Source organism: Cynocephalus volans, chromosome X, assembly GCF_027409185.1.
Source record: "Cynocephalus volans isolate mCynVol1 chromosome X, mCynVol1.pri, whole genome shotgun sequence".
Classification (NCBI taxonomy): domain Eukaryota; kingdom Metazoa; phylum Chordata; class Mammalia; order Dermoptera; family Cynocephalidae; genus Cynocephalus; species Cynocephalus volans.
Window position 1 is genome coordinate 85,396,250 of NC_084478.1, and position 24,942 is coordinate 85,421,191.

The 24,942-nt window shown below is 34.5% G+C and overlaps 1 protein-coding gene across 5 annotated transcripts in view; it reads right to left on the reverse strand.

Moving 5' to 3' along the window:
- Window positions 1–24,942, reverse strand: part of ATRX (ATRX chromatin remodeler) — a 222,154-nt gene that overhangs the window by 134,663 nt on the left and 62,549 nt on the right. For 3 of the 5 annotated variants that reach the window (XM_063083056.1, XM_063083058.1, XM_063083055.1), the window contains 4 exons: window positions 16,986–17,095; window positions 15,104–15,171; window positions 11,734–14,810; window positions 5,484–5,556 (listed from right to left, as the gene is read on the reverse strand). In XM_063083056.1, the coding sequence (XP_062939126.1) occupies window positions 5,484–5,556; window positions 11,734–14,810; window positions 15,104–15,171; window positions 16,986–17,095 (3,328 nt within the window). The remainder of the gene's footprint in view (window positions 1–5,483; window positions 5,557–11,733; window positions 14,811–15,103; window positions 15,172–16,985; window positions 17,096–24,942) is intronic. The other 2 variants (XM_063083059.1, XM_063083057.1) reach the window with 2 other exon arrangements.

The following is a 24,942-nucleotide window of genomic DNA, read 5'->3' on the forward strand; positions in this document are numbered from 1 at the left end:
TAAAGGTTGATATGTATAGAGAAGAAATGTTAAATATTTTCTGTGAAAACAGGATGGTGAACACATATCCTTCTGGTAGGATGTGAGGCTTTGTTTTAATAAATGTCATGTACTTTAGTATTAAAAATTTTTTAAATATTTTATGGAATTCTTCAAAATTTATATTAGTATATATTTTAACTCAAGTTTAAAATTAATAACTTGATATGAAGCTTTCTATACAAAAATATGACTAAGGCATAATGATCTGTATCCAAAAATTGTAGAACTCATGAGATAATGATGAAGTCACCAAATAATCAAACAAAAAGCTAAATGATGATTTGAAACATTTTTCAGTCAGGTGTCCTACAATGTCTATAGTTAATGAAAAGCAGCTCTGTTTTATTTTTGGTAAGGGTACCAGGAAAATTATTAATACCAAATGACTTAAAAGAATCTTAGGAGTAGAAAAAGCTATATAAAATTAAGAACCCATGGTTATTAATCATTTATACATAGAATGTGATGTTTGAATAGGCCTGAATTACAAAATGTGTATTCCCTGATTTTATACAAAAATGTAAGCCAGTTTTAGAGGAATTTTAACAAGAAAAAATAAACATTGACATAAATATAGGAAATTTGATATTAAAGAACTAGTTCCATATTTTTAATTCTTGAAAAGTAAAAACACAGAATTTACTCGTCTCTATTTTGAAATTACCAAGTTAAAGACAAAGGATATCAAGACAGAAAAAAAAAATAATTGTTTTTTTTTTTAGTAACACCTATTTCTCATTTTCTAGAAGCCCCAGTATCACCAAAGAACAGAGAATAGGAAAGAAAGCCTGGATATACTGTTTAAATCTGAAGCAGAGAGGAAGAAAGGTCACCACTACTGACCATATTTCTTTCCTTACTGGGAATACTAGCACAAAGAAGAGAGCTGATAGCAACTGTAATCAGTTTAGAAATCTACAAATAGATCCTATCTACTGGCTGGACACCTGTGTTATACTAAAGTGACTTACAATACTTACCTGTGATATATAGACAAAGTATTTTTTAAAAATTACCTTAAAATTGCTAGATATTTAAGACCTTAAACAGAAAAACAAGTAAATACTTAATTTAAAATGCTACCTATGTGCAGAGTGTGAAATAAAAATAAATAAAATAAAAAATACTACCTTTGTTTTACAAGTACAATAAAGGAGAATCAAACCACCATGAAAAAAAAAAAATCACAGAAAAAAATTATTCCACATTTAGCAAACATGTATAGAGAATAGATAAAAACATGTATAGGAGATGGACATTTGAAGAAATGTTTAAAATGGAAGCTAAATGAAAGTCAAATAATTAAGAACTTGTACTCATGCCATTAATTTTGCTGAAATAAAGTAAATAATCATTAAATATATTCATTAGCATGAACAAGATCCAGGAATCATTAGTCTTTTCCCAAAATATGTTGAATTAACAGTACAGAGCCTTTATCAACAGAATACCACATAAAGCCAGTAGAACAAAACAATCATTTGCATATTTTCTAGTATGAAAGGCAAAAGTATTACCAAATAATATAACAATAATTGAAAATTTAAAAGGCTATGGTTTAGTCCCACTATAATTAAGTAGAACTTTTATTAACAATGGGCAATTTCTTTGTGTTATCTCCACATCAAACTTTTCTTCTATGAAAAAAAAATTATTTAGCCCCACAGAGAAATTCTAAGAAAAACTGTGGAGTATTACTTGACCTAATTAAGCGTTTTTCAACAATAAAGTAAATATGGAGGGGTGGGGGTGCCAGGGAAGGATATCCATAAAAATCTCAGGTTTTAGTCAAAGTTAAGAGAAAAAAAGAATGCTTATTTAGAAAAATCTAGCAATTTGGGTTTTTTTACTCTCAAAAGCTCAATTTTATATATTTTTCACATTCTGCAAAATGTACAAATAAAGAATATTCCAAAAATAATTTTGGGGGGAAATAGTCTCTTCAGTGATTGTTCACTATGCAATCTCTAAAGACAGACCTGGTTTAATGCTGCTCAACATTAATACTGTTAAACTCGGGCCGACCCCGTGGCGCACTCGGGAGAGTGCGGCCCTGGGAGCACAGCGATGCTCCCACCGCGGGTTCGGATCCTATATAGGACTGACCGGTGCGCTCACTGGCTGAGTACCGGTCACGAAAAAGACCAAAAAAAAAAAAAAAAATACTGTAAAACTCAAACACACTACTATCCTATCACTAAAGCTCATTCACAGTGCAGATATTAAATTAGAATATACAACATTATTAGAAAATGTTTGGTCAAAATATACCCAGTTATACTGAAAACATAAAGGAATTATATTCTCAATGCCAGCCTAAATATTGAATTGTAACCATAATAAAAAATTATACAAATTATGTCTTTTCAAACGAAGAACCAATTTAAAGCCCAACTAACAGGTATTCAAAAGGCAAATGAAACATTACCCCTATTGGCACATCCAAATAACTGACTTAAAATTATGTGTACAATTTTAAAAACCTGATGTGCTGTTGGGTGCTGTAATCTGCCTTTCAAAACGTACATAAAGCCTATGCTATAAAATTTGAAGTAAATTCTCAGTTACACAAAATTAAAAATATAAGATTAGCCTACTATTTATATTTTTTCCAAAAAGCTCAACCAGAAAAATGATAAAAATCAGAGCACCTATCAACCTATACTTTTTCATTGCTCGTTAAATAAATGCAATTAAATAGAAATTAATTTACAGGTTCGACCACTCTATCTCACAAGAGTATACATTTACTTTGATGCTACATAATAGTATGCTAAAATAACAGAAACTTATTTATTCACATCTACTAAAATATTCAGGATATGAGTAAGTTTTTTTAATGACCTCAGAAGCTATCATAGATTTAAAATAGAAAAAGTAAACAATAGAGAAATCTGTTATAAAACTTTCACATAAATGTATATGTACATATAAGTGTATATGTTCTGGGAATTCAAAGTATTTAATTTCAGCAATATCAAAACTTCTTTGGCTACATACTAGCCTATATACCTTGATTCTAAAAAATTCTTTTCAACTCTTATGAAAAGATACATTGTAATGAAAATTAAATGCTTGAACAAGAAAAAAGTTTTACACAAATTTATTACATCCAAATAGCTGAGCATTTGCAGTAATACACTATTTACCTCTTCATAAACACCAACACTGGAAATGTATTACAATACTGCTAAAAAGGCAAAACATGAAATTTATACACAATTTATACACAATTACACAATTGTGTACAAATTTACACACAATTTTAATATTCTGTCTACCAAAATACATCCCACTTAAAAAAATGTGAAATTGGAAAAATAATTCAAAGACTTAATCATGATCTGCAAATAAATTTTAAAAGTTGCTTAGTGCATATTCAAATATGCTCAAATACATCATCTATCTCAAATAGTGCAGGAAGATATTTGTATTCCCATCATGACTAGATAAGCCAAGGGTAATAGATAACCTCTTTGGTATACTGAATATTAAACAAGTTATTAATTGTATATTTTATAAAAGCACATTAAACTGAGTATAAAGAAAGACATGCTCAAAATAAAAGTCAATTCTTCTCAAAAGTATGCAACAGGGTTGTATTTTTAATCACAAATACAAGCTGGAATTAAAAATACTTTCCAATGAAATAGTTGCCAGTTACAGAGAGATATAATCAGGTAAATTAAAAGATGAAAATTATATTTATATTTTTACAAGCACTAACAAAAAATTATCATACCTTAAAGACACTCTTATTTGGTGTCTAAATATGAAATTAAGGTTTATCATTCACAGTTAAATTAGGATATATAATGTTTTAAACATTATTAGTCTTTCAGTAACATTTGAAGCCTCATGACTTATAGGAAAAAAAATAGTAGCATATATAAACGAAGAATTCAAGCATTTTAAAAGAGAATAAAATTTTAAGTGCTTTCATAATCTGGCTGTGATGACATACTATAAAATCCCTGATGAATAAACTGTATGTCTCTGCCATTCCATTCTGAACCACATCCCTATCCCACAGAGTAGGTAAGCAGAATGAGTCTTTGTGTTCATGATTAAGCTCAACTCAAAAGCGTAAAATAAAACTGTTCATTTACCTTAATAAAACGTTCTCCTGTTAATTAGCAGAATGCTGATCTTTGAAACAGAGAAACCTATCAGTATATCAAGATACAAAACAGAGCTACAGTAACAGCTGACCACACAGCATTTACTATTAATTTCTTACAAAATTATGACACAAAAATTACATGTATTTTTTCATGTTTTCTTAACATTTGAGTTTACTATCAGAAATAAATGGATGGTTAATATAGTGCTCTTTAATAAAATCATCTCAAATCTATCACAGATTTTTGGTGCTAAAATTAATCTGATAAAATTTCACCCAACCTTTTTATCTTTGAGATAGAAAACTTTGGCAAAATGTAAAGTCACTTGTCCAAGATCACACAGTTGTTAGAAATGTTAGAATTAGAAATCAGACATCCTTATCCCCATTGTTACAAAATTCCATCTACTACACCACACTATCGTCTTTTTGAAGATTATGAGTGTGGGGTATACTGTAGTCCAAGAAGTGTTTAAAAGATATGCAGAAACATCATGGTTATATTCTTTAATATCTTTATTTTCTTTATCCTTCATTGTTATGATAGTATCTTTGTATTTTTTTCTTCTACCAGCCATCCCTTAGTTAAAGTAAACTGTACAGGGTACACTGTTTATATTAAAACCTATTGTTTATTAAAATTAATGCTATCATACTACTTCCATTTTATTTGAAAAATGGTTAAAATCTAAATCAGTCTAGCCACCTTGTAAATTAATACCTTCTTTGAAAGTGATTTCTTAATCTTTTTTTTCATCATTATTATTTTTTTGGCAGCTGGCCAGGATGGGAATCCACGTACCCTAACCAACTGAGCTAACTGGCCAGCCTCTGATTTCTTAATCTTAAGTATCTGAGTAATCTCTTTTTTTTCCTACTCTCAACAGGTCTGAACAAAAAGGACCACCATATTAGATGGCAATTAAAAACAATAATCAAATATAGAGGAGAGAGATGTCTGTTGTTACCAATTTATTAAGATATGATTCACTTTCGTCAATAAAATAATCTGTCGAAATTAAAATATTCTCAAAAAATTATCACAGTTTTCACGGAAACATAAAATTCTGACAGTTCTGTATTTATAACACACCCTATGCTAGGTGTGTTAATACCGGTATTTACTTTCTCTTAAGGTTTCTGAGTTTTAGCCCATTTTCTGGCCTTTCTTTCAAACTTGCAGGAAGACTGTGATCGAGTCTTTCTAAGGCAGGCACTCCTGGTTTTTACAACCTGCTTGCTGCTCCGTTGCTGCTGTTTGCGCCCACGCCTAGGGTGTGTTATAATCTTTTTAAAGTCCTTACAGACGGAATCATACCTATTCTCAGGATCATTGTCGTCATCGTCATCTTCCACTGTGACAGGCACTGATTTAGATAAGGCTTCATCTCCTTGGGGAAAAAAAGTGTACTTAAAATTAGCTTTAAATTATCTATATAAGAAAAACCATGTAAAATAAAACCAAAAGCCAAAAACTTTAAAGCAAACTAGTAGGTTCAAACTCTACTCTGGAATCCAAAACATAACCAAAAACAACCTTTATGGAAAGCATAATAGGAAATTTATAAACTGTCAGCAGCAAAATGATAAATAGTTGGATCTTATATATTTCAAAGTTCCTTGCCAGAGCACAAGAGTTTTAAAGCACACCCATCACATTACCATAAGTTTCTTGCTGATAAAACCTTTGTACTGGTCCATTACAAGTTTGAAGTTAGCCGGTGTCTAAATTATCCTGTATCGCTGAAGAACAGCAAGATTGCTATTAATATTTTGGTGGTACTAAGTAATTTAAAAATGCATTTGAATTTGTATAGTATTCATAACTTTAGAGATATATTCAAGTAGAGTAAAATTCACTTTATAAAAAGCTACATTTCTACCCTTTGATTAAAAATTAAAGATTAAGATTTGTGCATTTTGTTATACATAAATTTCACCTCAAAAGAAAAACAAACTTAAATATTGAAGTCTAGTTAGTATTATGCATTCTGAAGCATTTAAGGAGAAGTATGCTAATGTTTACCACTTACTTTGAAATGTGTCAAAGATTTCAAGGGCACTACACTAAGTGAAAAAAGCCAATCTCAAAAGGTTATGTACCTATGATTCCATCTCAAAATAACAAAATTATAGAGATGAAGAACAGATTACTAGTTGTGAAGGGTTAGAAATGGAAATAAGGAGAGGGATGTCTATAAAGGTGTAGCATAAGAGAGCCTTGGGATTATGGAATAGTTTGGTATCTTGGTTGTGGCACATGGTACAACTGCACAGAACTATACTTGCACACACACGTATACACATGAATGAGTGTGTGTAAAACTGGTGAAATCTGAATAAAAACTGTCAAAACTGGTTTTGACATTGTACTATAGTTACACGAGGACACTTCAAAAAATTTGTGGAAAAATAAAAGATAATGTGGATCTTTCCGTGAACTTTTTGAAGACCCCTCATACAAGGTATTTCCACTGTGGGAAACTGAGTGAAGGGTATCTCAGACCTCCCTACAGTTTTTTTTTTTTTTTTGGCAAATTCATGTGGATCTATAATTATTTCAAAATAAAAGTTAAAAAGGCAAAAAAAAAAAAAAAACAACTAGAGACATTGATGTACAGATAGAAGGATATATAGATGGATATATGATCAAGCAAATGTGTACAATATTAAGGGCAGAAACTTTTCTGCATACTTAAATTTTTTTTCATAATATACATTGGGGAGAAATGTTGGAGAAAAATCTATAAAAAACACAGACACCTACAGGTTCAGGATAGAAATATGCTAAATATAGAAAAGCAAAAATAAATCTTATCCCTGCCAACTCACAATACCTCATTCAAACTGACCGATCTATAAATACTACTTTCATTCCCTCCTTACTATACCTTTCAAAATCTAACCTATCCTTAAAAGTCAAGTTTAAACGCTACTTGTTCTTTTAGGTCTTCCCCAAATATTCCGATTAAATAGCTCACTTGCCATTTATCACACAGCCCCATTGTAGTTTTATATCTTTCTTCTGGTACTTTTTTCTTAAAAAAATGATTTACCTATGTCTGTTTTGCATTAGACTGCAATCTCCTAGGACCATGTTCTTCATCTTGTTTGCTCATGCCATTCCCAAGCCCCAGTTTCTACAAAAATATTGTACCTGTAACAGGATACCCAAATAATGCTGAATAAATTGTAATCCTCTAGGCTGGCCAGTTAGCTCACTTCGTTAAAGCATGGTGTTGGTAACACCAATGTCAAGAGTTTAGATCCCCTCACTTGGCAGCCGCCAAAACAAAAACAAACAAAACTACACACACACACACACACACACACACACACACACACACACACACACACACACACACACAGAGAGAGAGAGACAGAGAGAGAGAGACAGAGAGAGAGAGAGGGGAATCCTCTAAACTCATTGGGGAAAGGGAAGCTTTTTAAGATCTCCTAAAATTGCCACCTAAAACTAAGTGGGACATATTAGAGGAATACATGAATTCAGCATACTTACATGAGAGTGCAAGTATATGTCATTTATCATTGGTTCCCACCCAAACCTCCCTTGAACAGTACACTTTTTACATAGTGCTTATTTTATAAGTCCTTCATATTCTATTCTGCTTAAGTATTTCTATTAACAAAGCCTAATTTTTGATGGGTTAAATTCTCCAGCAATTTATCTTTTTTTACCCATCCAAAGTAATCAGCTTAGTCCCAAGAAATATCCAGGATAAAGAAAATCCCAAACAACAAGGCTTGTTCCACCAACCAGTTGAAGGACTAGCATCTACTGAAGTGATGGACTCTCAAGTTTTCTAGGGATATATATCTGAGAAAAAGTTTACCTCCTAATCAGACCACTGGTCCTTCAGATCAAAGTTAAATAAATCAAAATGGAACACAATGATCTAGATTAGTGCTGGGTTAAGGAATAACTGGGAGATGCATCCTCTTAGTACTTGCCATATTTTACCATTTCTTCCTATGGCCTAATAAATGCAGATTATTTACTACACTAAGTATCAATATTTCTAATGGAAACCATCATGTTAAGTGAAACAAGTCAGACACAAAAAGACAAATACTGTACTCATACATGGACTCTTAAAAAAAAAAAAAAAGTGGCTCTCACAGAGGTAGAGAGTAGAATACTGGTTACCAGAGGTGGGGAAAGGAAGAGGAAAAATGGTGGACTAATGGGTATAAAACTATGCTATCTACTCTAAGAGAATCATTGTGCAGTATATGCATGTATTGAAATATACCCCACAAATATGTACAAATAAATTATAAAAATGCCAAAAAACAAAGTTCCAAACATGAAAGGTGTATAATAGAAGGCCTCATAAGTGTCCAATCAACTGAGATTTTAGGAAATGAAAAGTAGCAAAATTTTTGAAATAAAACATGTTGATTTCACCAGGAAAGCTGTTCAACCACAGAAACCAATTTTCCAAAGTTGAAGATTAGATCAACTGCCTACAAGTTGCTAATGGGAATACCCCATGTAACTAATCACATTTTATTACTCTTATGCTCTAAAGCTTAATAAAGGTTTTCCCAACTAACTTAAAGACATTGATTTGATATCAAAGTAACTATTAGATTTTTTTTTTTTTGTCTTTTTTTGTGACTGGTAAGGGGATCGCAACCCTTGGCTTGGTGTCGCCCGCACCGCGCTCAGCCAGTGAGCGCACCAGCCATCCCTATATAGGATCCGAACCTGCGGCGGGAGCGCCACTGCGCACCCAAGCGCCACACTCTCCCAAGTGCGCCACGGGGCCAGCCCAGATTTTGTATTTTTAATACATGTCCACAATCCCTTATACACAATTCTGAAATCCAAAGTTTTTAAAACTAAAAATTTTTGTAATGTGGTGCCAAAGCTCATTTGGCAGCAAAACCTGATCTGAACTGTTTATTCCTCTAAGTATGAATGTTCAAATGTTTTGCAGCAGAAATGTTGTGTGTCTGATTATGTGGTGTTGCATCAGACCCCATTAAGATCTTTATAAAATACATGGTAACTGCTCTATCTTATCTTTGTAAAAACCAAAAAGTTGTAAATTCTGAAATACATCAGGCCCCAAGAATTTCAGGCAAGGGACTATGAACTTTTAGTTTCAATAGCCATACAAGCAGAATTCCATCTAGGCACCAGATAGCAGATCATTAAATTGTATGCACACCACACTTGGTTTTCAAATCAAGTCATTAGATAAACACTCCATAAAAGAAATCTACAGTTTTATTAAAAGCCAAGATTCATTAAAATCTAATTGGGATGAATGAAAAACTCTACCATAAGGAACTGCCTATACTGGGAACAGTTTTACGTGAAGCATACTTTATAAAATTTTTTAAATAAAACAATACAAGTGACCAGTGCACATTTATCAACATTTATTATACAAATGAGTTTTTAAAAGAATTGTAATAATGATAAAAATTATTTTAAAAAATTTTTTTTCGTGGGCTTCCGGTCAAGATGGCGGAACAGATAGTTCCCAGCATCACTCTCTCCCACAAACCAACCAATTTACAACTATAAAAAAGCAACAACAGCCAAGCTGGGGCTGATAGAGCTCAGGGGAAGAGGAGGAGAGGCCTATGGAGTACATGAAGGTGGGAGAAACCATGATGAGAGAAAGAAAAAAATCTCTCCGACCATTTCGGGCTATGACCACTTTAAGGCTGGAGCTGCTGAGTGCACAGAGCAGGAGCCAGCAAAAGCCACAGCTGTGCCCTTCAGATGAAGTTGCATGGAGGCTGCAGGGGAGAAGAGAGCCTTGGTGGCCCCCACGCCAGCAAGACCACTAACAGGATTCCTGTGGACCCACACAGGAGCAAGAATCCACAACAACTGAAAAAAAGGAGCCACTCAGAGGATGAGTCATCGCAAGGGACAGGCACATGGCCCATCCCATGGGAAGTGTTTGCAGCACAGGCGGTGGGGGAGATGGGCCCACCAGGGGAACACTGGGGCACAAGGACAGCTGACCAGCACCCCAATCAGCAAAGGACCACTCAGAGGAGACTGGTCAGGAATATAGAATTGCATGGGGTGCAGCTTGATGAAAAGACTCAGGCTCAGATCACAGTTTCTACACAACTCAGGTGCACCAGGTCTCTGGAGAGCTGGAAGTACCTATAAATTCAACCATTAAAACCTGAGCTGCACAAAAAGCCTTCCCTAGGGAATCAGCAGCAAAGCAGCAATTTAGCTAAACCACACAGCTCAAGTACTAGTCCCCACAGGAAGTTCCCCCATTTTAGAAGTGAGCAAAGGACAAAAAATTAGTTCCGGCCCAGGCACACTGCCAGTACCTCTGGGCCTGCCTGGGGACCAGAGGCATGGAGCCAGGGACCGGGCCCCCCTCCCACAACCAGGCACACCACCAGCACCAAGGAGCATGCCAAAAACATCACCTCCATGTGGGTGGCCCACCACAGCCACCACAATAACCACAGCTGCCACAAAAGCAGCTAGACACCACAACCACCACGCAGATGGTCCACCAGCCACTGGAGTGCATTGACACAAGGAGAGTCACCAGCAGAGACCAAAGAAAAGAAGAGGATATCTCTCTCCACAAAGCCTATTCCAGAGTGACAGAAGAAGCATCTGCTCTACAATAATATTAAGGGACCTGAACACCTCTCAGCATTGGATAGATCATCTATGCAATCAATCAACAGAGCAACCATTACTCTTTCAGAAGGAGAGAAGAAATCTAGGGTTATCCGAGGGGAGAGGGGGGAGGGAAAGGAGGATAGGGAGAGATTGGACAAGGGGCATAAAGAATAAGTATGATTTGTAACAATATGTATGCTAGTAATATTGATGTGATCAACATGTCAATGCTGAACCCCCAAAATATGTATAATCATGATTCAATAAAAATTTTAAAAAATAAAAAAAATTTTTTCCTGGTACCACTGACCAGTTGACCCAAACCCTAACGTTCCTAGTGCTCTCTCATCAGGGTGGGATGACCCATTCTTGGATTTTCTTTCTTCCTTTATTTTGGTAGTGTTTTTAAGAGAAGCATTTGTTTATGTCATTAGAAACTAGCTGATGAGTATCAGTAAAGGGTTTCAATGAAGTAAATTTAAATTATTTCAGCGGATTTCATGGGACACAAAGGTATCTGTTCCAATTTTAAAAGAAATATGCATGGCAGAGAAGTTAAAATTTTTCACAAACCATGTTCCACCAGTACCAAGTACTCATCTCAATTACATGAATAAATACCTACTGAACTACTGGCACCAGTCTGATTCTACTTCATAAACTACTGCTCACTACTCCAAAGAAAAGCATTAAACATTGATAAAAAATATTTTTGTTCTTTACCCAATAAATTTAGAATCTCTGAAACAAAATACTAACAATGTTTAAAATACCTTCCAATGATGGCTTAAAAATAAATCTCCAAATAATTTTTAAATGGTATTTTCCTAATACTGAATTTGATTGGCTTCAGGGGAAATTAAACAAGGTAGTTAAGAAAGGAAAAGTACAAATTATTAATTTTTTAAATTTAGTTTTTGCATACCTGAAGATTGGCAAAATCCAGTATGTGAAGACACTAAATTTTCAGTCACAGGCTTAATTTTCTGTTCATCACCGCTCCCCTCGCCTACAGAATTCTGATCATCATCTCCTACATAAGAAGATGATGAAGAAGTAATGTCTGCTTGCTTCCTTTTAGTGCTTGCTCTTAGGGAGTTTCTCTGTTTCTCTTTGACACTGCCTGCCTTCTTTTTAGCTGAAGTTCTTTGTTTCTTCTGGTTTTTATTATCTTCAGAACTTTCCTCAGCATCAGACGATGATGAGCCAATTTGTATTTCCTTGGTATTTCTCTTTGAATTTAAATTTCTTCTTTCCCTCAATTCTATTCTTTTCAGTCTTTTATCAGAAGAGTCACAACCATCTTCTTTCATGGAATATTTCTCAGTATCAGATGATGAACAATCTTGTTTCTTCCTTAAATTCTTTTCAGGCAAGTTGCACCTTTTCTTCTCTGTACCAGATGCTCCATTCTTACTCTTTTTGTCTTCTGAAGAGTCACAACTATCTCCTTTCCCTGGTAACTTCTCAGCATTACCAGGTAATTCATCTTTCTTTTTTGAAGTTTTATCTTTTATTTTTTTACTTTTCTTTTCCACATCCGTTGTATCATTCTTATTTTGCTTTATGCCCTTAGGAAAATGGCAAATTTCTTTTCCCTCAGGTAATTTCTCAGTGTCATCAGATGATGATTCATACTGTTGTTCCACTTTAATTACTTTTTTCTTCAAGTCTGTAGTTTTCTTTTCTTTTTCTTCAGTTCCCTTTTTGCTCTGCTTTTTATCATCTTCAGAGGATTCATCACTCTGCTCTTTCTTTGGGAATTTCTCAGCAACATCAGATAAGCCACCCTGCACTTTTTTATACGTTTTGGATTTCACATGCTTGCTCTTTTCTTTAGTTTCTGCAACTTTTCTGTCTTCCAAACAATTTAAACTCTCCTCTTTCCCAAAAGAAATCTTATCGGCACCGTCATAGGAAACGTTCAGCTGCTGCTTCTTAGAAAGTCTATCTCTTAATTCCATGACAGTCTTGTCTTTATCAACTGTGCCTTCTGCTGAAGAGAAATTACATCTCTGTTTCCTTTCAGCATCATCAGATGATCCTTCTTGTGAAGTCTTCAAACTTTTCTGTCCTTGATTATCCATTCTTTTTTTGTTATGTTTTTCATCTTCAGAAGACTCATAATCTTTTTTATTTGGAACTCTTTTTTTGGCTGTTCTGGCAGACCCAATTTTACTCATGCTCTTTATCTCTTTTTCTAATTCTGAGTCATAATTAGAAGAGTCAGACTGGTTTTGTCGTTTCTTTTTAGAAATTATAGAGCTTTTAGATGATTTGCCTTTTTTAATATCAAAATCTGAGCCAGAAGTAGAACTTTTTCGTTTCCTTTTTCCTTTATCATCTTTCCCCATTTGAGTCTTTAAATCATACAAAGGCTTATGATTTGTATGAATTTCATTAATATCAGTATCTGAAGAAGAACTGTGATTCATCCTGCTTACCTCTTTGAGAACTGCTAGCATTTCATCAGAATCTGAATTTTGATCCACAATCTCTGATTGCTTAGACTTAGGCAATTTATTAGGTTTAGGATTATCTATAACACTGTCAGAAGAATTCCGCTTATCCTTTTTTCTCATTGGAACTGATACTTTTTGTTTCTCCTTAACTGTTTCATTACTTTCTTCATCAGAATTAGATGTTGGAGGGTTGGTTTCTGTCTGTCGCCTCAACGGTGTAGTCTTTACACGGGGGGACCTTCGAAGATCAGATTCTTCTAAAAGTAATGGAACTTCATTTTCAACCAAAGGCTCATTATCACTGTTTTCCTGTCCAGGTCCACATTTCTCTGACTTGGGCTTCAGACTAGAACTTTTATAGCCATCTATATCTTGTGGAACTTCCTGACAATCAGCACCTTTAATCGGGGAATGAGAAAGGGAAACAGGGGTGAGTTTAACATATAATTCTTTTATTACTTTAGCTGTACTTTTTGATTTAATACCTCCCCTGTTGTCTTTTGAAGGAATACTTAATTTTACAGATGAACTCTCCAGTTCTTGCTCAGTTCCAGTGTTGCTATCCCCCTGATAATCACCTGAACTCTGAACTTCCATAGCAGTCTCAAGATTCTCAAAAATGTCTTCTGGAACTGAGGAAGGAACAGACACAATATCCATGTCTAAATCTTCAGAAGTGTTAGCAGGTTCATACTGAGGTTCTTCTTTTCTATCAGATTTCTTATGTTCACCACTGGTACTTTTATTTGCTCTTTGTTCCTCTGTTGGAACACTATGATCCATGTGCTCGCTATCTACCTGTTTTCTTGACAGTTTAGCATCTGACTTTGAAAAATCTTTCCTTTCCAAAGCACAGGGTTTTTCTCCTTTTCTTATTTTTGTTTCAGACTTAGCATCAATAACTTTATGTTCTTTGGTATTTTTCTCTTTGTTAACAGAATCCAAAGCTCGAATCTCCAAATTCAAATCTTCCTCTAATGCAAGATGAGCCTTCTTGATATCAGCCAACACAGATTTAAAAGCCTTAAGCTGACGTAACTTTGTAGCAGAATTGACTTCTGAATTATCTGTTACCTTCTTCAAAAATTTAACATAACTGGAGTTCATGTTTGCTGTTGTCTCAACCATTTTCTTTGCCTTCTTAATCATCTCTTTGGGCACAATTAGTGCTGAATAAGAATAGGTTACAGAACCAGAACATGAATCACCTAACTTCTTTTCTTCTCCATTACAATTTGAGATATTCTTCTTTGGAGAAAATCTGGGTGTATGGTCATATACTTTATTACTCTTTTCATTGTCAACTTTTATCTTCTTCTTATTTTGCTGCAACAACTGTTCTAAATTCTCAAATACACTGTTACACGCAGTGACCAAGTCCAACAAAGGTTCTGGGTGACAAATGTAGCAATACCATTGGTTGTTTTCATCCATTATTGTAGACAGCTCCTTTCGACCAAGGTTGCGCAAAATGCATTTTTTGCAGAATGCGTTATGGCAAAAGTCACAACAAATCAAGTTTCCACCTTCTGCGCACCATCTGAAATGTTTTAAAGATTAAAATATTATTCCCAATGAAACTCATTTTATATTCTTCATTATTAATGCAATTTAAATTTTCCTGCTAGCACTTTTAGTAGTAATTCATGTCATCTGCTTCTTCTTTATCAGAAACTTAAACTAGACATAAATCTAAGGCTCTGTGGAAAAGAACAACTTTCTATTAAAGACATCAATGATGATACTACAAAGGATAAATCTAATAAAAGACTACATAAGAATTCCCCCAAAAAGTAGATATTAAATGTTAGTTCATCTTGATTTATTACTTACCTACATTGTTCATCCATTCCATCTGAGTCACGGCTAATATCATCACTCATGTAATACTTAAAGCAATTCTATTAAAAGAAAGGGAGAAGGAGAAATTTTATTCAAAACATAACATTCATAAAGAACAAAAACTTTATTTTTTTAAGTCATTAAAAAAGTAGGGAAGTTACCAGAAACTGGATTGAAGGAATAAGTTATTTCTTAATGGTTCAGAATTTATTTTTAGCATGACAAAAAAGTTTTGGAAATAGATAGGGGTGATGGTTACACAGCACTGTGAATGTAATTAATTCCATAGAATTGTATGCTTAAAAATGGTGAAAATGGCAAATTTTTTGTTACATATATCTTTTACCAGAATAAAAACAAAAAAGGGAATGTGTGTCTATGTTTTACAGAATCAAATCAAAAACACGGCACTACTCAATACTAGTATTTTCCAAACATAAGAATATCTCAAGAAATTAATTCCTTGAAATAGATTTCCATTATCATCAAACACCATTATTCCTTATATAAAAATTTATATAAAATTTTAGTAAAGCAAATTTCTGGTCTCATAAAACTAGCTACTAAAGCTCTACATAAAAACATATTAGATGGTATTGCTACTTAATAATTTTAATAGCCACCCTATATAAACATCTACTATATGTACAGCTAAACAATCAATCTACATTATCTTTCAATCTCAAAATAACTAGCACGCAAGGTAGGAGGTATTATGAGAGAAAAGGCTAAGGTTAATTAATATTTTAATAAATATAATGTCATACAACTAGTATGAGGCAAAGCTATTATTCAAATCCAAATTTAAATGACTTCAAATTCCCTTCCAGTGGGACTGGAGAAAGGGAAGGTTCCACGCCCACTGACGAAAAATAATGATTACTGAAATGGCCTAGCTCAATAGACTGGCCTTTGAAAGAAGTAATCACACATAGGAGGGGAAAAAAAAAAGGGAACGCATATTATGAATCCAGAAATATGAGGTCCAGGTGTTACAATTTAAAACTAGACACTACAATATTTACCTTTGATAGGCCTCTGGCTGAACGGAATTCAAGGAAAGGAGGGACACAAATTGCTAACAGACAAAGTAGAGTTTAGTACATTGAAGCAGCTCTGAATCTATCAAAAATTCATGTAAGAAAAGATCTAGAGATAAAACTCCAAAGAAAACATGGCCTGCCCCTGCATTTGAAAGGGGGCTTTTACTGGGAAACAAACTAACACAAGGATTAATCTTAGCAGTAATATGAGTTGGGAAAAGTATAACCTTAATATTATAGATATTTAGAATAAATTCCAAGATATTACTAATAAAAAAAAAAGTGTGCACAGACTACCGAAATTATAATCAACACATACGAAACATTTAATTCTATTATCTCCAAGTTATGTCAGAACGCTGCTCCACATGGAGAGCTCAGATTTAGGGAAGTAGGATACATAGCAGGACGGTTATAAAACACACACGTGCATGCTTATACACTCTTCAGGCTTTCAAACACACCAGGCTCTCCCTCGCCTACCAACCTTTTAATAACATGTTGCCTCTGCCTCAAACACATTGAACCAATCCCACTTCACCAGGATAATTCTTAACCATATTTCAGATAGCAGCTTATATCACTTCTGAAGGAAAGCCACCTGACCCAAGTCCGAATTACATAGGTTTCCTGTGTGCTCCCATAATCATAGTGTCTCTCCTATCATGACACTTATCAGGTTTTTTATACGTTTGTCTTCCCCACTACAACGTAAGCCCTTCAAGAGCAGAGACCATTTCTGTCTTTCTTCATGACTGTGTCCTAGAGGTCTGGTACATGGTAAGCATTCACGTATTTGTGGAATGAATTATCAACAGATCATTACATACCTTACAAATAAGGACTTGCAGTGAAGGATGTCTATAAATGGAATCTTTTTGAAAATGATTGACCTGTTGTCCACAAGCTGTGCAGCTCACAATCCCATGAAGTCCATCTTCTAGGAAAAAGGAGTGACCATTATTCACACATTTATACACATGTAGGAAAAGATATTTACTTTAGTTAGCATTTTGCAACTTTTGTATTAGAAATGAAATACCTCATAACCTTGGAAAGATGACATTTTGGACACAAGTAAAAAAGGTTAATAATTTTACTGACTTATTAAAATCATGACAACCTTTGCAAATTCCAAGCTACAAATCCTAACTTGTTTCCTTTTACAAATGCAAGCCCCATTTCTTACAACGTGATATAATATGAAGAGACCCCATAGAAAAGATCTAAAATAAGGGTCAAGAGCTCTTCTTCCTTTCACTATTTCTTTATGAATAAATTTAGTACCAGTTCTTAAAGAATGGGGAAGTGAGTGACATATACAGAACAGACTCTTTTGCAGCCTTATACTTAAGTTAGGCATGCAATAAAGGTTATTCTCAAAATGAAATTGTCTGCACAGATCCTATCAGTATGGTACGTGAAAACTCGGTAATTTTACGTTATTACCAATTTCCTTACTAAAATTTATCTCAACATTATCCATGATCTCCATTAATCTGCCTTCTTTCTATGTCTACTCCACTGTCCACTCCGTATCAACACTCTCTACTATTTTCCTAATAAGGGCAAATAAGACATTTCAGGTACATCTATCTTAGCAACAAAACATCAGAACAGCTGGGGGCAAAATGCAGAGCCCCGTTCTGTACTGTCTGCCAGAAAACATACTGAAAATAAACTATGCAGGAAAGAATAAGAGGAAAGCTCTCGTGCCTTACTCTTGTCCCTAGTCCTGCTAAGGCAGTACTTTACAACTTGAGCTGAACATTAGAATCATCTGAAAGAATCATTTAAAAAACACAGCCAGCCATTCCCACCCATAGACCACTGAATTGAAATCTCTTAAGACATTTTCTTATATGTTTTACAGATGATCCTGATGTGCAACCAAAGCCTTGATCCAAAAAAGATGATAGATTATGATTCAAAAGAGGCCAGTGAAAATGCCTGCATTCACAAATAAAAAGGAAACGACTAAAAAAAAAAAAAAAAAAAAAAAAAACCTGTTTCTATCCCTAAATAAAAGACAAAACATCACATACATTCCTCGCCTTTTAATTTTCTATTTTGTGTTTTTGTTAGTTCTAAGGTCCAAAGCACCATGGACCCAAACATTATTGCAAATAATTTTCTTTGTAAAAGCTAAAAAAGTTTAACATATAAGGACACCATCATACTTTTTCAGAAGATAAAAGAGAATTTGAAAGTTTACTATATATAGCACTAATATTTTACTTTAAATCATATTGTCCTATGTTGGTGTTTAATGTTGGGTATTCATATACTCTTTATTTAAAACAAATACACAGTGTACTTTTTGATTTAAAATAATGATTTCATTCAGACAAACAAGATAAATAAAAGCTAGAGTTTGAAAGTTCATCCAATGTTAAATAATATTTATGAATCATCTTCTACACACATATGTAACTCAAGAAGTAAACAACCCTCATTTCAGCAAGGCTCTCCTGCAGAAATGAGGGACAAATAGTGTATTTCCCAGACAAACAAAAGTTGTGGGACTTCACTACCACACGACCAACCCTGCAGGAATTTCTCAACGGAGTCATTCATCTGGAATCTCAATAATGGTGACCACTATCACAAATACACAAGAAAGAGCAAAACTTGCCATTAAAACAAAAATGCCAGCAAGAAAGAGAAAGAAGTTAAATCATCCCACCTTAAATTTCCAACTAACATTGAAGAAGAGAAATAAAGGGAGAAATAATAATCAAAAGATATTTAAACCATCTAAACAAGAAGCAAATAAATGACAGGAATTAAGCAACACTTGTCAATAACTACCCTAAATGTGAATGGACTAAACTGCCCATTCAAAAGACACAGACTGATTGGATTAAAAACCTAGACCCAAGTATATGCTGTCTTCAAGAGACCCACCTCACCTGTAGAGATACACATAGACTAAAAGTGAAGGGATGGAAAAAGATATACCATGCAAATGGAAAACAAAAGTGAGCAGGAGTAGCTATTCTTATGTTAGACAAAATAAATTTCAAACCAAAAAACATAAAAAGAGACAAAGAAGGCCACTATATAATGATAAAGGGATCTATCCAGCTAAAAGACAATCATAAACATGTATGCACCCAACACTGGAGCACCCAGATATACAAAGCAAACACTCTTAGACCTAAAGAAAGAAATAGGACCTAATACATTAATAGTGTGTGATCTGAACACACCTCTCTCAGTATGGGACAAATCTTCCAGGCAACAAGTCAACAAAGAGACACAGGATTCAATCTACATGTTAGACCAACTGGACCTAGCAGATGTATACAGAACATTTCACCCAACAACTAACGATTATACTTTCTTCTCATCAGCTCATGGAACATTCACCAGAATAGATCACATACTAGGTCACAAATCTAGTCTCAGCGTATTTAAAAAAACTGAAATCATTCCAAGTATCTTTTCAGACCATAATGGACTAAAATTGGAAATAAATAATATGCAAAACTCTGGAAACTATACAAATACATGGAAACTAAATAATAGGCTCCTGAATGACCTATAGATCCAAGAAGAAATTAAACAGGAAATCAAAAATTTTCTAGAAACTAATAAATCATACCAAAACCTGTGGGATACTGCAACAGCAGTACTAAGAAGCAAATTCATTGCAATAAATGCTTACATTAAAAGAACAGAAAGACTTCTAATAAACAACCTAACACTATGCCTCAAAGAACTTGAAAAACAACAAGAATCCAAACCTAAAGGTAGTAGAAGGAAAGAAAGAATTAAGATCAGAGCAGAACTAAATGAAATAGAGATGCAAAAAACAATGGAAAAGATCCACAAAACAAAAAGTTGGTTTTTGAGAAGATAAATAAAATAGACAAACCATTAGCTAGGTTAATAAAAAAAAAAAAAAAGAAGAGAGAAGACCCAGATAACAAAAATCAGAAATGAAAAGAAAGAGAGATATTACAACTGATACCACAGAAATACAAAGAATCATTAGAGACTATTATAAACAACTGTATTACAACAAATATGTGAATCAGGAAGATATGGATAAGTTTCTAGACACCCAAAAATTACCAAGACTGAACCAAGAAGACATAGAAAACCTGAACAGACAAATAACAAGCAAGGAGATTGAAGTGGTAATTAGCAATCTTCCAACAAAGAGAAGTCCAAGTCTGAATGGTTTTACAGCTGAATTCTGTCAAACTTTTAAAGAGAAGTTAATACCAATTCTCCTCAAACTATTCCAAAAAATTGAAACAGAAGCTACTCTCCCAAACTCATTCTATGAGGCCAACATAACTCTGATACCAAAACCAGATAAAGACACACCAAAAAAGAAGATTACAGGCCAATATCCTTGATGAACTTACATGCTAAAATCCTCAACAAAATAGTAGCAGTCAGAATACAGCAGCATACTAAGAAAATTATACACTATGATCAAGTGGGATTCATCCCAGGGATGCAAGGATGGTTCAACATATAAAAGTCAATAAATGTGACACATCATATCAACAAACTCAAGGACAAAGACCATAAGATTATCTCAATAGATGCTGAAAAAGCATCTGACAAAATTCAACATCCTTTCATGATAAAGACTCTCAACAAATTAGGTTTAGAAGGAAAGTATCTCAACACAATAAAAGTCATGTATGACAAACCCACTGCCAGTATCATTCTGAATGGGGAAAAACTGAGGGCCTTTCCTTGAAGAACAAGAACAAGAGAAGGATGCCCACTTTCACCACTTCTATTTAACATAGTACTTGGAGGTACTAGCCAGAGCAATCAGGCAAGAGAAAGAAATAAAGGGAATCCAGATTTGAAAAGACGAAGTCAAACTTTCTCTATTTGCAGACGACATGATACTATATATCGAAAAACCTAAAGACTCTATCAAAAAACTTCCAGAGCTGGTTAATAACTTCAGTAACGTTGCAGGATACAAAGTAAATGCCCCCAAATCAGTTGCCTTTATATACTCAAATAATGAATTAACAGAAAGAGAAATAAAGTAAGCCCATTTACAATTGTCAAGAAAAAAATAAACTATCTAGGGATCAATTTAACCATGGAGGTGAAAGACTTCTGCAATGAGAACTACAAACCACTTCTGAAAAAAATTAAAGAAGACACAAAATGATGGAACGATATTCCATGCTCTTGGATTAGAAGACTTAACATTGTGAAAACGTCTATACTACCCAAAGTGATCTAAAGATTCAATGCAATCCCCACCAAAATACCAATGATATTCTTCAGGGAAATGAAAAAAACAATCTTACCTTTCATATGGAACAAGAAAAGACGCCAAATAGCCAAAGCAATCCTGAGCAAAAAAAATAAAGCCAGAGGCATAACAAGGCATAACACTACCTGACTTCAAATTATTTTATTTTATTTTATTTTTTTAAAAGATGACCGGTAAGGGGATCTTAACCCTTGACTTGGTGTTGTCAGCACCACGCTCACCCAGTGAGCAACCGGCCATCCCTATATGGGATCTGAACCCGTGGCCTTGGTGTTATCAGCACCACACTCTCCCAAGTGAGCCACGGGCCGGCCCCCTGACTTCAAATTATACTACAAAAGCTATCCTAAACCAAAACATGGTACTGGTATAAAAATAAACATTCAGACCAGTGCAATACAATTGAGAACCCAGAAATCAACCCTCAGGGTTCCAGCCATCTGATATTAGACAAAGGCAACAGAACTCTACACTGGGGAAAAGACTGCCTCTTCAACAAGTGGTGCTGAGAAAACTGGATATTCACATGCAGAATGATGAAACTCGATATGCATCTCTCACCATACACTAAAATCAACTCAAAATGAATTAAAGACTTAAGTATAAGACCTGAAACTGTAAAATTACTAAGGGAAAATAAAGGTGAAACACTTCAGCAACTAGGTCTGGGCACAGGCTTTATGAATATGAGCCCGAAAGCACAAGCAGCAAAAGTAAAAATAAACAAATGGGACTACATCAAACCAAAAAGCTTCTGCACAGCAAAGGAAACAATCAACAGAGTGAAAGGACAACCTACAAAGTGGGAGAAAATTTTTGCCAACTATGCATCCAGCAAGGGATGAACATCCAGAATATACATAGAACTCAAGCAATTATGCAGTAAGAAAACAAATAACCCAATTAAAAAATGGGCAAAGGAGCTGAATAGAAATTTTTCAAAGGAAGACATACAAATGGCCAACATGTACGTGCAAAAATCAACATCACTAGTCATCGGGGAAATGCAAATTAAAACCACACTGAGATACTACACCTCACCCCAGTTAGACTGGCTATAATCAAAAAGATGGTGAATAACAAATGCTGGCGAGGGTGTGGAGAAAAGAGAATGCTCCTACACTGTTGGTGGGACTGTAAATTAGTATAACCACTATAGAAAACAGTATGGAGGTTTCTCAAACAACTACAGATAGATCTTCCATATGGTGCAGCAATCCCACTTCTGGGTATATACCCAGAGTAATGGAAATCATCATGTTGAAGTAATACCTGCACTCCCATGTTCATCACAGCTCTGTTTACAATAGCCAAGACATGGAACCAACCTAAATGTCCATCAATGGATGACTTGATAAGGAAACTGTCGTATATATACACCATGGAATACTATTCTGCCATAAAAAAGAATGAAATACTCCCATTTGCAACAACATGGATGAGTCTGGAGAAACTTATGTTGACTGAAATAAGCAAAGCACAGAGGAGGCCGAGCCCATGGCGCAGTTGGGAGAGTGCGGCGCTGGGAGCGCGGCGACGCTCCCGCCACAGGTTCGGATCCTATATAGGAATGGCCGGTGCACTCACTGGCTGAGCACCAGTCACAAAAAAAGACAAAAAAAAAAAAAAAGCAAAGCACAGAGGGATAAATACCACATGTGCTCACTCATATGTGGGAACTGAGAGAGAAAGAAGAAAGGAAAGAAATACCACAATAGTGCTTTGGTCTTGCAGAGGGAGAGAACATTCTTGGGCTACGAAGTGGAGTGGGGGGAAACAGATAGGGGGAGGGAGGTTGGGGATAATTGGGTGGGGGACACAGGGTACAAAAGCAATTTCTGGGTATGCAATAATGGGTATGCTGCCAGTGTGAATCGGCCCTCACAGCATGGGCACCAGGGATGACAATCAGCTTTGTATCTCATGAATATTCATAATTTAAAAAAAATTTTTTTTTAAAGAAGTAAACAAAACTAGCAGATCCTTTTGAGAATTTCTCCCACATTTGTTGCTGGACTAATTAGAAAATTAGAAAAATTAGAAAATAAGAAATTGGAAATACCTTCATATTTGGGAAATGGATAAATAGTGGTTTACTCACACAACAGAATTCTACAGACCAGTGAAAAATAAACAAACCAGATGTACATTTACTGACATGGATACATTTCGAAAACAATGCTGAATGAGAAATGTTCTCCAGAGATAGATAAAGCATACTATTTTGTATAATAAATGAAAAAAAAAATTTTATGAATAAACACATATATAGAAAACAGAAAAACATGCATACACATGCACATGCATAAAACTTCAAGATAATCATTACCTGTGGGGTGGGAAGAAGGGAAAATGGATGAGAGTAGGACAGAACCAATATTTTATATAAGTGAGATCTGAAGCAAATATAGTAAAATGTTGAAATGTTACTTTACCTATGTACTTGTTTCTGCACACATATGTTCTAAATTTTTATTTTTAGTTATGAAATATCTTTAAGATTATATCATAGTATGTTAATGGCAAAGAGGAATTTTCATTTCTGAGCTCAATATATTTCAATGTTCTTAAAGAGAGAACAAAATTATTATGCCATGTAGAAAAGTTAAGTGTAAAATATATTTTCTAACAAACTGAGGAGAGTATGTCAAAACAGGCTATGAAATTTAAAAGAAATAAATAACAAAAAACAGTGGTTCCTTACATGGTCATTTTAGTTATGTCTTTGTGCTGTAATTTTGTTCGAAATCAATATAGGATTATTTTATATGCAAAGTTTTCTAATTTAGGGGCCCGCCCGTGGCTCACTTGGGAGAGCATGGTGCTGAGAACACCAAGTCATGGGTTAAGATCCCCTTACCAGTCATCTTTTTAAAAATAAATAAATAAATAAATAAAAGTTTCCCAATTTAGGCTTCAATTTTGGAACTAATCTCCCTGAAAACTTTAAATATTAACTATAGCAATTCAGTATCTCAGATCACTAGTTTATTCATACATGTGTATATACATAAACCTAGAATTAAATTTCCTGTGTGATTTCTGACAGCTTAAAGATGTAGCATATTAAGAGAAAAATAAGCATGGAAGATTTACGTGCTACTATATGGCTATACACACACATATACCTTTAAGTATATAAACACTCTTATACAGAACATTCAATAAGCCGCTCCAGAAATATATTTACTGAGACCAAATACCAGCAGCATACCAAAGTGGTACTAGGAATACCCTCCCCAACAATTGGTTCTTCTTTTACTCTCCTTTCAGTTCCTATCCACATTTCAGACACTAACTTGCTCCACAGTCCCTTCAGAAAAGACATCATTTAGACATTAACTTTGACACAATGCAGTATACTTAGTTAACTCCCTTTGCTACAGAACCCATGATCAGAGGAAAGTCTTGCTACTGATCCTTACCATCACCTTCTACCTGCTGACTCTCTTAAGTTTTAAGTATACTAACCTAGCTTTGGTGAGCTCTGTTGCTGCAAGAGCAGTTTCCTTACTTTGATCTAG